Source organism: Protobothrops mucrosquamatus, unplaced genomic scaffold (assembly GCF_001527695.2).
Source record: "Protobothrops mucrosquamatus isolate PMUCROS unplaced genomic scaffold, P.Mucros_1.0 scaffold1655, whole genome shotgun sequence".
In the NCBI taxonomy this organism is placed as follows: Eukaryota; Metazoa; Chordata; class Lepidosauria; order Squamata; family Viperidae; genus Protobothrops; species Protobothrops mucrosquamatus.
In genome coordinates this window covers 11,009-26,270 of record NW_015387812.1, presented here as the reverse complement: position 1 = coordinate 26,270, position 15,262 = coordinate 11,009, and the positions used below count along the sequence as shown (strand labels likewise).

Genomic DNA, 15,262 nt, shown 5'->3' with positions numbered 1-15,262 from the left:
GCGGGCTTTTCCCGCCTTGCGCATGCGCACAAGGCTGGCGCCGCTCAGTCTGGTCCCGGGCAGCTTCTGCAAATGCCCGGGACTCTTGCAACGTCCCGAGCCTGCCTCTTGCAGGCTCAGGACACAACAGCAACCTTGGCTCTTTTATGACTCGTGGACTTCAACTCCCAGAATTCCTGAGCCAGCCATGCTGAGGGGAAAGGGAGAGGTTTCCAAGCTAAGCCATGCTGGCTCAGGAATTCTGGGAGTTGAAGTCCACGAGTCATAAAAAAGCCAAGGTTGCCTACCCATGGACTAGTTTATATTGGGTTTTTCCTGTATTTGCCAAGGTATTTTCTCTTTGGGGTGAGGAGGGGGTGTCCTGCTCTCATCAATTCCCCCATTTTGGGCTATCAGTGGTGTTTCTGTGATCAGCCCAACCTGTTCATATACTCGGTAGTGGAGGTCAATTTGGCACATCATGAGAGAAGTTTTCTTGCTCTGTTCTTTGCCTCTGATGGGAGTTGTGCAGATCTTTAGGCATCTCAACCCTAAAGGAATTAATTGGCATAGGCAACAAAGGAGGAGTCCACCTACTATGATTGTGATTATGCTAGCGATGAGAATTTTCAACCAATGAAAGTCTGGTAACCATGAGAAGAGCAGGAAAGGTCCCAGGATGATTGGTTATGTCCAATGTTCTCTGCTAGTTCTTTTAAATGTTTGATATCTTGTTCAATTAGTCCACATTGGTTAGATAAGTTGAACCAGCAAAGCCCACAGAATTCTTCACAGCCATGATTGTGCCTTAACAATAAGTAGTCAATAGCTGCTCTATTCTTGAAGGTTGCTTCTCTGACTTGCCTTAATTCCTTGTTTAAGGCATCTAGGGCATGGGAAGTGGTATTTAGGCTTTTAGCTAAGGTACATGCCAGGCTGTTTATGTTCCTTGAATTTCGCGCTGCAAGCCCTGGGACTCCCACTAGAGAGACAGCCAATGCAACATATTTAGCCTTGGTGAGGAGGGGGGGCTTTGAGTTAGAGTCAGGAGGCAATGTGTGGAAGCTCCTATTTTGCCACCTTTGCAAGGAGGGCATTAACATGGTTAATCGCCCTAATGTGCAAGGGCCCCCTGTGGAGTTTGCCTGCAGGTAGGAATAAGCTTTTAAGCCACACAGAAAAAAACATCCCGTAGGAAGTTTCATATGGCTGTATGAAAAGGTGATGGCCCTGGTGTTGTTGCAGGCCAGTTCAGTGTTAGTGAGGTTGTAACAATTTGAGACCTTAGGCATGTGGCATCCGGTTAGTGTGAAGCAGATAGCTGCTTGGGTTACAGCTGCCACCTGCAATATATACATGCTGTTGTCTTTTATGTCTGCACTGGTGCCCCAATCAAAAATATTGGAAAATGAGGCTGTGAGTGGAAACTCTCTTAACTTGGTGTCATTAGTGATGGCTCCTAGTGCTATTGCTACTCCCATCAGGCATGTGGTCAAGATGTCTTTTACTGATCTACCCCTGGCAAGGCAAAAACCTGTGATGTTCAGCACCTCCCTTGCTAAATATTCCCATACATTCCCCTTTTCTGGAAATAATTTTGGTTCTATGAACCCAGAGGTACATTTCAAATACAAAAATACAATACAAATACTATACAGGAATTTAACAAAGATGAACTTAATTCCCTCCCCCATTTGTTTCAGCTTCAAAAAGGGTCTTTAGCATCCACTCTTCGGTTTCTGAGTTTTTTCTAAGTATCAGGGGTTGAACCTTTGGTGTTGCTTCAGGTATAATGCTGTGGTCTATGACAGAATTCACTTGGAAATAAGTTTGACAGCACAGAATGTGCTTAGAATTATAATACGTTTATTTGCTCATAGGTCCTGTGTGAATTATTCTGCCCTCAGTCTTAATCTATTTCTGCATTTGAAATCAGACAAAATTCAAGTTATTTTTTTCTGATAGTGGTATTGTATTCTATCTTTGGTGTTGTATTGTGAATTCTAGGTAATTCCCTGAAGTTTAAAACAAGTTGGTTTTTTTTTTCTAGGAACGATCTGGATCCAGAATATTTTATGCTTGATTTTGTATAAAGGCCATTGGACTAGAACAGAAAATATTTCTCTTTCAACTCAGGCTCCATTATTAGAATATAACTTACGATGGTGAGATCTGGCAATATCCATATTATGTTATGTGCCCTATTACCTAGTTGAGTAACTAAGGTAATAAATAGATGAGTAAGTAGATATTGAATAGATTGAGTAACTAGGTAATAATTAGACAATAGTTGAGCAATTAGGTAATTGAGGAAGGAAGCTGAGGGCCAAAAAGGGAAAAGTTGATCAATCGTGTTACTTTATTCTAACTATAAGTGAGTTGGCTGATAAACTCAAAGATATTTATATGTGTGAAGGATAAATTCAAGGATATTTTTATGTTTTCTACTTGAATGAACTGGAAGCTTATTCAGAGTCAAGTCTTATACACTTCTGGTCATGTGCATTGGATTATTCAACCAGAGAGATTTAGCTACATTTGTACATGACATTCTTCTCGACAACATTCTTAGTTTTATTTACTATGTGCTATAAATGAATTTATTCTGTTCAGTCTAAATAGAGACCTAATTGAATGACCTGGAGGAGACCAACCAGGCCTGTCTCACCTTCCCTCTTCCCCTCTATAATTCATTTGAAATAGTTTTATGCTACTGGAAGGAAGATAGGAGATTTGAAGTAAATTTTTGTTGGGATGTGTTAATATTTTGCTAACTCTGGAAGATAGGAGATGACTGGAAAGTTTAAGATTATTGTCTCGTAGTACAGCCAAAATTAGGAATGGAAATGGGCTCTTGCAAACTGACATTTATTATTAATAAACAATATCCTTTTGGACTATAAACTTCTGCTTCTGAATGATCTTAAATGAACTCTTATTCATTCATAGGGTGTGCTGTGCTGAATAGAGTCCCCACTGAATGAACTGAAAGAAACCAACCAATCTTGCCTCACCTTCCCCACTCTCTGATTTTTGATAAGGGGAGGAGAATTTGACACAGCAGTACAAAGACCAGCCTGTTGAATCTATAATAGCTATCATTGCATGCAAAGGGCAAACAAGGCAATACATTTATAAGTTTCTGCACATCATATAGTGGACAAGATACAGAATAAGCAATTCTCTGAAAACACTTTTTTCTGCAAACTCAGATATATAAGGGAAAAGAATTCATTACACCTACATTATGTTCTTCTCCATCTCTCTCCTACTTACAAAAGTTCTTTGCTTTAAAAAAAATTCCAAACAAGGAAGTTGTTATATTTATATGACTGAATAGTTGAAGGATGTATATTTAAGGAGAGATTTTCTGACTGTTAGAACAATTAATCAGTGGAACAACCTGCCTCCAGAAGCTGTGAATGCTCCAACACTGGAAGTTTTTAAGAAGAGACTAGACAGTCATTTGTCTGAAATGGTATAGGGTTTCCTGCCTGAGCAGGGGATTGGACTAGATGACCTCCAGGGTCCCGCCCAACTTTTATTATTATTATTATTATTATTATTATTATTATTATTATTATTATTATTATTATTATTATTATTATTATTATTATTATATTTTTTGCATATCTCGGCTACATATATACATATATTAATGGTTTTCAAAGCTAGGGGGAGACTCTTCATCTAGATTGGACCCTATACAAAAAGGATGTCAGACTCTTAGCAAAAAAACAACAAGATTCATGCAAAGCCTTCTTTAATTTGATTTATTGAAAAGGAAAAAGGGATTATGTTACAGAAAACTTAATAACTAGATCAGCGGTTCTCAACCTATGGGTCGCGACCCCATTTGGGGTCGATCGACCATTTCACGGGGGTCGCCAAGCAAGGCTGTCCGCCATTTTCCCCCCCCCCTTTTCCGGTGGGTGCCTTACCTCCCTTGAGCTGGGCCAGCTGGTGGTCGGCCTGCTCCGTCTCTGCTGCTTGCCAGCTACGCCTCGGCCGGCGCAGGGGGTGGAACCACGCATGCGCGGCACTCCCGGGCAGGGAAAGTCCTCGACTTACGACCGGTTGGGTAGTCCTCGACTTACGACCGGTTTAGTCCTCGACTTATGACTGGTTTAGTCCTCGACTTACGACTGGTTGGGGGTCGTGGCATTAAAAAGGTTGAGAACCACTGAAGTAGATGTTTTCACTAACAATCTATTTATTTCTCTATCTGCTAGAGTGGGGACTTCTTAACTCCCTTGGTAAGAACTCTTTGAAGAACAAGGAAAGTGACTAAACCCTTTCCTGATAATGGAAGACTGTGTGGATATTCTGAGCTAGTATTGCTTTGCAAATCATTATTCACTTCTTCGTGCTCTGAGATCTTTATAATAGATAGCATTACCTCATAATCAACCTTTTCCTTCTGTGATGTTTAGTCAGTGTGTTCTTCCAGTCTCCAACTGTACCTGTTAAACAGTGGTCAAAAGTATATCAACAATTTCTGTACAGGTAGTCTTTGAATTACGGACCACAATAGAGCCCAACATTTTTATTGCTAAGTGAGACATTTATTAAGTGAATTTTGCTTAATTTTATGACCCAAGTTAGTAACACAGTTGTTAAGTGAATCTGGCTTCCCTCATTGACTTTGCTTGTCAGAAGGTCACAAAAGGTAATCATATCATCCCAGGACACTGCAACCTTCATAAATACAGTATGCGCCAGTTGCCAAGTGTCTGAATTTTGATCACATGACCATGGGGATGCTGCAAAAATTGTAAATGTGAAAAATGGTCATAACTCATTTTTTCAGTGCCATTGTAACTTTGAACAATCACTAAATGAACTAGTGTAAGTTGAGGACTACCTATATTTAACTTAACTAGAGACTATAGTACTAAGAGTGTATACTTTTTTAATGATGCCTTATCATAAGATCACACCAGAAGGGACATCATCAGGTTCAGAATAATGCCAGAAGTGGACGGGCATAACATCCCCTGTGCGACAGCCAATATGATCTTTCTCACAGGATATACCCTGCAAATCATGTCCACAATGGCAAGCAAGTCAGTCTTCACTTGACCTCCATGTGCAAATAGCATGTTCTCTGATGGCGTGCTGGCTGAAGAATTCTGGGAATTGAAGTTTTTACATCCAGATGAGGCCAGAGACTTTTTTAGTAGTGTATTGAGTGAGGGCAGGGCCATCATAACAATTATATTTGATCAGATCATATAATTACTCAAATATTATGTCACTTTCCTAGTATGGGAGATTGGAAAACAAAACTAACAAAGCAACACTTCCGAAAAAGAAAATTCTCATGATATACAGGTTGTCCTTGACTTACAACAGTTCATTTAGTGACTGTTCAAAGTTACAATACCAGTAAAAAAATGACTTATGACCATTTTTACCACTTATAACTGTTGCAGCATCCCCATGATCATGTCATCAAAATTTAGATGCTTGGCAACTGACTCATATTTATGATGGTTGCAGTGTCCTGGGGTCATGTGATCACCTTTTGCAACCTTGTGACAAGTAAAGTCAATGGGGAAGCCAGATTCACTTAACAAGTGTTACTAACTTACCAATTGCAGTGATTAACAACTGTGGCAAGAAAAGTCATAAAATGGGACAAACTCACTTAACAAATGTCTCATTTAGCAACAGAAATTTTGAGCTCGTAAGTCGAGGACTACCTGTAGTTGCTTTGAATGCAGAGAATGGGCTTAGTCCAGCTACCAAGGAATGCCAACAGACTTTCTTTTATATTTGAAATAAAAAGTAGATTCATTAAGACAGGGCTTTTCAACCTTTTCACCCATTGTACCACTTTTAGGATATGGCAATATCCGAGTATCACCAGTCGCCTAGCAAGGTGTCAAAAACTTGATGACCAAAAAAAAGGAACAAAGTGATACAGTACAGGTAGTCCTTGACTTACAACAGTTCACTTAGTAACTGTTCGAAGTTACAATAGCACTGAAAAAAGTGCCCCCCCAATGCACAGCAAGACACCTGCCTGCGGCGCTCTTCCTCCTGTCCGAGGTTTTCATTGTTGTGAGCATTTCTGTTGAGGATTGGCAACGGGGGTGGGGTGGGGGTGTTTGGTTTTTATTCCCCCCATCTGTGGGTGGTTGTAGCACATTTTGGTCACTTCACATGACCCTGGGACACTGTGACCGTCATAAATATGAATCAGTTGCCAAGCATCTGAATGTAAATCACAAGATCCTGGAGATGCTGCAGCATTCCAGCTGATTGGCGCTTCTGGGCTCAGCAGAAGCACCAGGATCAGCGCCAAGCTCCAGCTGGAGCCTGGCGCTTCCGCTGTGCCCTGACAGCCCCAAAGAAGCGCTGATCCTGGCGCTTCCGCTGAGCCCTGACAGCCCTGCAGCTCCAGCCGTCTCTCGCTAAGGCTTGTGCGGTGCTGCCACCGGTTCAGCTCATTCCCCTCCCCCCTACCACTTTTCTAGGATGGTCATGTACCACCTGCCAGGTGCCAATGTACCACAGGTAGTACCCGTACCACTGGTTGAAAAGCCCTGCATTAAGACATCTATATGACAAGATAGCAGTTATCCAATATTTGAATGGCTGCCACAAAGAAGAGGAGGGTCAGCCTATTCTCCAAAGCACCTGAAGGCAGGACAAGAAGTAACAGATGGAAAGTTATCAAAGAAAACCAACCAAGAACTCCAAAGAAATTTTTTGACAGAACAATTAATCAGTGGAACTGATTGCCTCCAGAGGTTGTGGAGGTGTTTAAGAAGAAACTGGACAGTCACTTGTCTGAAATGGTATAGGGTCTCCTGCTTGAGTAGGGGGTTGGACTAGATTAGAAGACCTCCAAGATCCCTTCCAACTCTGCTATTCTGTTATTTCTGATAGAAGAGAGTCATGCTTGTACTCTACATCAGAAAAATCTTCAGAAGATTTGTGACTGCTGCAATTACCATAGGAATATAAAAGCAGGGTGCTTTGAGCTAATCACTGGAGAGTGTTAATTCAAAGACTGTGAAATATAAAACATATCCTGTTAATGCTCTACCACAGGGGTCTTCAAACTTGGGCCAAGTTTGAAGACCTCTGCTCTATCAGCATTTACATAGCAATTAATTAAAATTGGTTTCTTTACTCACTCCATGTCCTTTGCTGGGAACTAAAGATGGACTATTAGCCATTTCACAGTGTCTAGTGAAATTTGCAGGATATGTAAATTTCTTCATCACTAAAATTGCAACATGGTTTATAACATCCTTACAATATCAGTTTGAAGAAATCATTTTATCAACACCCCAACAACAGTCTTTGTTGCATTCTGTTAGCAGAAGCCTTGAATTGCCCCATATGTTGGTAGTGTCTATGATGTAATTTGCAGAATCGTTATCAAACACTTTGGAATCTGAGGCGGCTGTATTATTTTCAAACACACACATAAGTTTGAGCTGTTGAATTTCACAGTGGCCTGTAAATGTCCTGCCTAGCATGTGTGCAGAATCACTTTAAAGACATCTGAACATGAATTCTGACATGTCTGGATGTGCAAAACCACAATTTTGCATTTATTCATAAGAAGGCTCACAGTGCTTGTCTGAACGTTTAACATTTCCTGGTTTTGCTTGGAAGGGGAGGAGTGAAATTTGATAAACGGGGGAGTGGGGGAAGAAACAAAGAAAAACCTTCACGGGGTTGTGGAAAGCTGAAGGGAGAAACTACAAACAGCCGTGGCAAAAACTGGGTCATCAAAGGAGTCAGACCAATAATAAAAAGCTTTCTAAACTTTTTTTGTTCAGCTCCACCACCCCATTTTTAAGCTAAATCCCTGGAAGATTCTTTTCCTCTCCTCTTCAGCCTGCCAGTCACTCATCAAGGTAAGTCACTTACAGATTTTGTCACCCTCTTTCTAGGCGCAGGTAGCAAATTTAGCAAATTAAATTGTTAAAGGAGGTAGAGAGTGGAGGGCAGAAGCCGAGAGTTTAAGCTTCCTTTGACCGGTACCAAAACACTGCTGGGGGAGGGGAGGAGAAAGATCAACAAGTTTGTCCTTTCCAACAATTTTTAAAATTCTTTTCTTCACTGAAACAAGTGGGATTGTGGAGGAGGAAGAGGTTAAAATAAGGAGAAAGTTTTGGAAAGCTTGTCTGGCAGCTGCCACCTTCGCATGCTGGAAGTTCAGTTCCCCAAAACATAGGAAGAGCTAGGGGAGGCCTGCAGTCTCCTTACTGCCAGTTGGTCAGGGCAGAAGCCTAGCCCGCAAGCAACGGTTCAAAACATCAGGGCTTCTCGCAATTAAGCACGTTTGGGAGCCCCTTCGGCAACAGAAGAGGATGCTTAGGCCCTAATCCAGCTAAGCACTTCCCTCCTGCTGGGCTGTTTTTGTCTTTGCAAAGCTTGTTTACCTCCTTTTTGGACTCAGCTGGGTGTTCTGCTTCCCACATGGTGACTTGACTTATAATCACGATGACTTATGACCATAATTCCAAGCTCAATTGTGGTTTATACACTCTTATTATTGGCCTTTTGTGCCATACTTTTACAACTTTCTTACATTGATCTGTGGGTTAGTCTGTGCAGGAGTGTGTACATATACAATTTCTCAAATGGGATTATCATTAGTTTTACAGAGCAAGGAGAAAGGGTTTTTACTTATTTACTATTTGTTTTATATGGCCACCCATCTCAAACGTATAATTCTGGTAGCTAGCAGTACTTAAGTTAAAAACGGTATAACAAAATGTTTATTATATATTGTATATAGCAGCCAAGAAAAACCAACCAACAATGAACACAGCCATGATATATGCCCAAATCCCATATTCGGGGTCCGTGTCATGTTTTGAATTTTCTGTAATTTCTAATGACAGGTTGTTAGGATACAGCCAGACATCCAGGGAACTAGTGCCACGTGAGGCCTCAGTGCCAGAGATGAATCTATGCTATGGGGGGGGGGGGGGGGGGAGGCACTTATATCAGAACCCAAAATCTACTCAGTTCCTAAATATATGAGTTAATCTATAGTTCTTTGATCTTGAAAAGATCCATGAAGCTGATCTACTGCAACCTTTTCAAGAACCTTCTCAAGAAATGTGTGTGCTCAATATGATTGTATTTCATCAAGTCTCATCCAGGGATGGTCTCATTTGCTTTTCCCAGGGGTAATGCTGTAAAATGTTTTTGGAAGAGTCAAATAAAACAACCCCTGGATGCTATGAGAACTGTTGATAAAATCTCTGATACTGAAAGAAGGAAAAAAATAATGAAGGCTCCCTCAATTTACTTCATAGATATTCCCATGAAGCTGAGATAATATAGAAATGATTTGTCATCACCATCTGAATTTTTATTGACTACCACCATCAGAATGTTTGTGCAATCTTTTTATCTGAACTGATGAAGTTTGCAGTGAGATGCAAATACTTGCCAGCATCTATTTGAATAAGTGACATTGCACCATGAAATTATTCCTTGCATAATAACATATATTTTCCCATTCAGTTATACAATACATACTTTGCCCTTCCAAAACCTACAGCTTTCAGCTTTTCTGTGCGTGCATAAATGTTTGTATAAAACTGAATCTTCCTTTGAAAAATATGTAGAATATTAACTTAATACGTAGGGGATCTGAGGGCCTGGCCTATTGGTTTATCAAATTATTAGAGGCCTTTGCAAGTGAGCCATGAATTTACTTCAATTGGAGCTACTCCATGTTAATTACTCTATTTTTGCCTTTGCTGAAATTATAGTAGCAGTCATTCAGTACTAGCTTTGCTATCTGTTAGCAATGAGGTAAGGGGCCTGACTGCAAATGCTTCCTACAGTATGTAAGAAGCTCGCAAGATGTGGCTGAAAAATTATTCAGGTGGGCCTCTTACTAAAACAAGGAAAGGTGGCATTTAGCTTAAGCTGCTGTCAAGAATTTCCAGGAAAAATCCAGAGTTAGAAAATTAATCATTAGCATGTTAAAACACACACCGAGAGGTGGAGAGCTTAGCTAATTAAGTGCACCTTAATTAAGTGCTTATTTTGAGATTTATTTAGCAGCATATGTTAAATATTGAAAAGTTATTCAACCCAATTTTTAAATGCGATGGTAAAGTTTGACCACATAGAATAATACTGCTCAATCTTTTAATTATAAATTCCTTTTATACATGGAACAGAAACGTATATGATTAAAATTGTAAACCAGGTATGAACAATAAGATCTGCATCTCATACTTGGTAAATCCACAATTCTTCATAGACTGCTTGTGGAAACAGGCTGATTCCTCTGTTGATTCTGCTGCCAGGTTCTGCCTCTTCTACAGAAGCCAATCTAATAATATATTTTGTTTTTCTTTATGTTTCCAGGAAGTAAGATTTTTTAAAAAAATTAATACAATATTGACCATAAACATGGGAAAAATTATCATTTGCTCTATTATATCAACAGGTCACATAATGGAACCAGCAAATAAGTTCCTGTATAAACACAAAGGATGCTATTTTGTACCAGTGGTGTCCTCACCTGAAAATATAGATTCATTGGAAAGTTTTGAAATCCGAGATGATGACATATTTATAATCACATATCCTAAATCTGGTAAGTTTAAATATGTCTTCTGAGGTAGAATTAATCATATATCTAATTCAGTCCTTCAATATTTTGGTTGCTGCAACTTCGCTATGCTGTAAACAGATTTTAACATTTGGCATTTTTTTAAAAAAAGTTGTAGGAAATGTAGGAAAATAAAGCTTCATTTTGATCATTTTAATTTTATTTTTCTTTGCAGAGCTCACTTTCTCTCATACATACATCAAATATTTTAGAAGAAGCAACTGTTTTTTTATGTTTCTCTGAAATGTTTACTATTGTTTCTGATAGGAAGGTATGCTTTGCATAATTTCAGCATTGTTCAAGTAATAATGACTCTGCATGAATTAATTTAGTTGTTTATTTGCAGGCACAATATGGACTCAGAATATTGTGAACCTGATTCTTCATGAAGGTCATCGAGATGGAACTGAAACTATTACCTTGGTTGACAGAGCTCCATGGCTGGAGTGTAATGTTTTCCACATAGATTTTCCCAATCGCCCATCACCCCGTCTCTTTACTTCCCATCTGCCCTACTATTTGGTACCCAAAGGATTGCAAAATAAAAGAGCAAAGGTAGGACCTATTTTGCTACACTATCTGTATCCTGGGATGGATTGGGGAGCTGTCTGTCTTCTTTTATCTCTATATCTGAATGTTTTACTGAGAAATATTCAAGGGCAAAGACACAGATGCTACATTGTTCCATTGTGTTTGGTGGGTGCTGACAAGATTTGAAGTATGAGAAAAAAATACCTCAAACGAAACAGGGAGCACATAATGTCACGGCCAGCAGAAATAGGTTAAGGAAGGGGGGAGGAGATGGAAAAGACAGGCAGCGGAGCAGAGGTTTATCTTGTTTTTTTTATTTTAATTTAAAATGTGGTTCTTAATCATTTATATGTGTTTTATTTGTGTCACTATGTATCACCATATGTCACTACGTGAGATTGACAGCTACACAAATAGCTAGCCAGCCAGCTAGATAGATAGATATTTCATTCATGAACAGTTAACATATTGTGAAATAAAATAGAAATGGACTTCTGACTTCCAGAAGGCCCCCTTAGGTCTACCCAACGTTCAAGGAAGACTTTCATCCATCCTACTTTCTTCCTGCTGCATGAAATTGAAAGCTAGCCTTGCATTCATTCCAGTTGGAGTCTCTGACAGTCACTTTTTGACTAGATGTTATCATTTTGCTCCTACAGATTATTTATGTGTTGAGAAATCCAAAGGATGTCTTGGTTTCTACCTATCATTTTTCCAAAATTACACCTGTAAGGGAAACACCAAAAGATTTTGATACATTCTTAGAGTGGTTTTTGGCTGGCAGAGGTAAGAAGGACTTGATTGTGACAATGTTTTGTCAGTTTTTGTCTTGGATAAGAGATTATGAATATATTTCAATCTATTTCCCACAAAGAGCAAACAACCCACCCTCTCCCCTAAGATAAAATAAGAATAATGATTCTCTATTTTCATGCAATAATTTATGTAAATTTTATGAAACAGTTTATAATGGGATGAATTGGTGGAGATGAATGCAGGACTCTTAGGACAACTCATGATGTTAAAGGGGATGGGAGAGGCAAGAGAAGGCAGTTTATTAAGGGAGGTGAGAAGAAATATTAGGATCCATTTAATAAGGAGAAGAAAAATTGAGAAAGGTAAGTGGTGGTTTAAAATCAGGATGTGATTGTGTTGGAAATATATGGACAGAATTTAAAATTAGCAAAAGTTAATATTCATTTGAAAAGTAGAGAGTTTCATTTCTCTACTACCAGTGCCTAGTATTTTGTGGCTAGACCATATAAAAGGTGATACGCTCATAAGGGTGATTTCAATATTCCTTTCTTATGAAGAAATGAAAAAGTTAAGATGTGTAAATATGAACAACCTACTTAAGGTATTAAATATAAGGTAGCTAAAGACTAACTTGAAATCATATGGAGAGCATTTAAAGGTTGGAAATAGAAGAGAGCTAACTAGAGTAAGTCTGATATTTGTAAATGTATAAAAAAATTAACTCAGATTGCCCCAAAGATCCAAATAAGGAAAAGCAAAAGAAACACAACAGTATAGCAGCATCTTGACAAAACTCTCCTCTTAACAAGTGAGAGTATGCAACTACATTAGTTATTCTTCCCTCTCCTCTCCACATTCACTGGTATTAGGGTGACCCCTCAGTTGAGCTTTGATCTATAGGCCCATCAGGTTATAAGGATAAATGGAAGAAATTCAAGCATTAAGAATTCAAGAGCCATGGTGGCACAGTGGTTAGAATGCAGTACTGTGGGCTATTTCTGTTGACTGCTGGCTGTTCGATTCTCATCGGCTAAAGGTTGACTTAGCCTTGCAACCTTCCGAGGTCATTAAAATGAGGACCCAGATTGTTGGGGGCAATATTCTGACTCTGTAAACCACTTAGAGAGGATTATAAAACACTGTGAAAAGGTATATTAGTCTAAGTGCTATTGCTATCCCTGAGACTGACTGTTAGCTGGAACATTGCAGTCCCCAGCTAAACAATTGAACCAAGTGATTTTGAAGACTGCACTTATATTTATGCCAAATTCATTTCTCTCCTATCAGTGCCTAGTAGTTTGTGGCTAGACCATGTAGAAGGCTGGCATGCTCATAAGGATGATTTCAATATTCTCTTCCTTTCTTATGAAGAAATGAAAAAGGTAAGACAATGTAAATGCGTAATGCACTATGAACAACTTTGAAGCACAGGAGACTTTAGAAAGCAAGGAATGTGTAGACTAACTTATTCAGGAAAGGAGCAAACAGCTAATTACAGAACACTCTTAGTTATATTTGTGAACTCCTGAAGGACTGGTGAAATTTCTGAAAAAAAGTAAATGTCACCTCTTCAAAAGACAGGAGGAGGAAACAATTAATGAACAATGTGCACTTGTCTAGGTATGCTAGAATTCATAGAGCCAGCATGTATCTGTTGGAAACCAATGTTATAAAAACAAACGTTGATCTCACTCTTTGATAGAGTTACTGACTGGTAAAGGAATGCAATATGCACCTGTAATTCAGCAAAATCTTGGCCAAAGTGTCTCATAATATTCTACTGTTTTGGCTCAGAAGAGACTGGTTCAACTCAACTGCATTTTCAAGAGAGGTCAAGCCATTTTTTTAACCTAGCTTCAGAATTGGCCAGCCTCTGATGCTGCCAAGATTGCTAAAAATATAAGAGTCTGAATCTTAGGAAAATTTTGGCATATAAATATACTGAAATCCAAAAATATTTCTCAGTGACTTGTCTCTTGGAAACCTTTAGTAGCAGTCCTAAGGAAACATTTCTGTGTTTAATCCATTGATATTGCTTCCTATGTACATGTATAGTTTTCATTAAAAAAAATAAACACAAATGACATAATCAGGGTAATTTTTTTCAGTAAGAAAAGAAAGAATTAAAGATTAAGGGAGTGAGTGGCAGCAATGATACGTCAGATATTAACAAACTTTTCCATCTTTTCTCCTTTGTTGTGAACGGCCTAATATAAAGCTGTATCAAATTGCAGGATCTAAGGAGGTCTGTACTGAAAATATGCAGCTTCCTAGGAAAAAAACTAACTGCAAAGGAGGTGGATGATGTGGTGGATAAAGCTACATTTGATAACATGAAAGTGGATTCTAGAGCAAACTACACATTCATGCCTTCTGACATTGTAGATTGCAGTAAAGGAGACTTTCTTCGCAAAGGTAAATCAGTAATTCATACTGTTTTTCATATATTTGACTTCATCTTAAACCAGGATTACTGCCTTCATTTGAAAGACACCTCCTTAAATGATATAAACATGTCCTAATAATCACTCTATCTCCTGCTGTTGTACTAGTTCATCACCAGTCTACATCTGAAGCAGCTATAGGTCCTTCATAGCTATACCAATGTTAAAGTAGTGTTCTCCTTGTCATTCTGGCAGATTTTTGGCATGGATATAATCTGACTGCTTCAATGACCAGTCTGTTGCCTGCATAGTCTAATCATCCTTTGGGAGTGAGATTGTTCTAGCTCACATTGGCCACTTTAGGGTGGTGGAGACACAACTTCTTCACTCTCTACCCTGGACACTGTCCTCCAGTCTTAGAACTTGCACGGTGGCAGGCTTAAAGGATGAGAAAAATAGCCTCTAGTTTAATTCAATTCAAAAACTGTTGACATTTTTAACCATTGTTTCCCAGGCACTGTTGGAGACTGGAAGAGCACCATGACCGTTGCCCAGAATGAAAAGTTTGACCGTGTCTTTAAGGATAGGATAGAAAAGCTGCCCTTCAAGTTCTGCTGGGATATTCAGGAGGATCCTGAGCCTATTTCCAGCTCAGTGGAGGAAAATAATGTGTGATGCCCACCTTCAATGGGCTTGAATCAGAGATGACCTTCCAAGAATAGTCTTTATGTAACATTGTAATGTTTAATTCTCAACTCTGCAAAGATCATCGAACAAAGCAACATGAAATTCTATGCTATTAGTAAAGTAGAAACTGCAGAACACAACTAAAATTACTTCTCTTTGAAATTCTTACTATCATTTGTATTTTTGTATTTTAGAAATGAGAGCAGATAGACTAGAGTTTCAGCATTTGATGTTCAGCTAGATACATACTTATCACGTATTACAATTTGCCATGTCCCAGCATGGGTTTTCTTATGCAGCTCAGAGTCTTTCTCCA

General features: G+C 39.0%; 1 protein-coding gene across 1 annotated transcript; it reads left to right on the top strand.

Moving 5' to 3' along the window:
• Positions 1 to 7,671: 7,671 nt before the first annotated feature.
• Positions 7,672 to 15,255, top strand: LOC107293567 (amine sulfotransferase). The gene is made up of 7 exons (XM_015822721.2): positions 7,672 to 7,859; positions 10,424 to 10,573; positions 10,935 to 11,143; positions 11,779 to 11,905; positions 13,163 to 13,257; positions 14,110 to 14,290; positions 14,774 to 15,255. Exons 2-7 carry the CDS (start codon positions 10,432 to 10,434, stop codon positions 14,932 to 14,934), a joined length of 915 nt encoding a protein of 304 aa, XP_015678207.1. The 5' UTR covers positions 7,672 to 7,859; positions 10,424 to 10,431; the 3' UTR covers positions 14,935 to 15,255.
• Positions 15,256 to 15,262: the final 7 nt, after the last annotated feature.

Coding starts and splice junctions, on each gene's coding strand:
- LOC107293567 (XM_015822721.2), top strand. CDS start 10,432: ATGGAACCAGCAAATAAGTTCCTGTATAAACACAAAGGATGCTATTTT. Junction 11,144..11,778: donor TGCAAAATAAAAGAGCAAAG/GTAGGACCTATT, acceptor TTGCTCCTACAG/ATTATTTATGTGTTGAGAAA. Junction 11,906..13,162: donor GTGGTTTTTGGCTGGCAGAG/GTAAGAAGGACT, acceptor CTCTCCTATCAG/TGCCTAGTAGTTTGTGGCTA.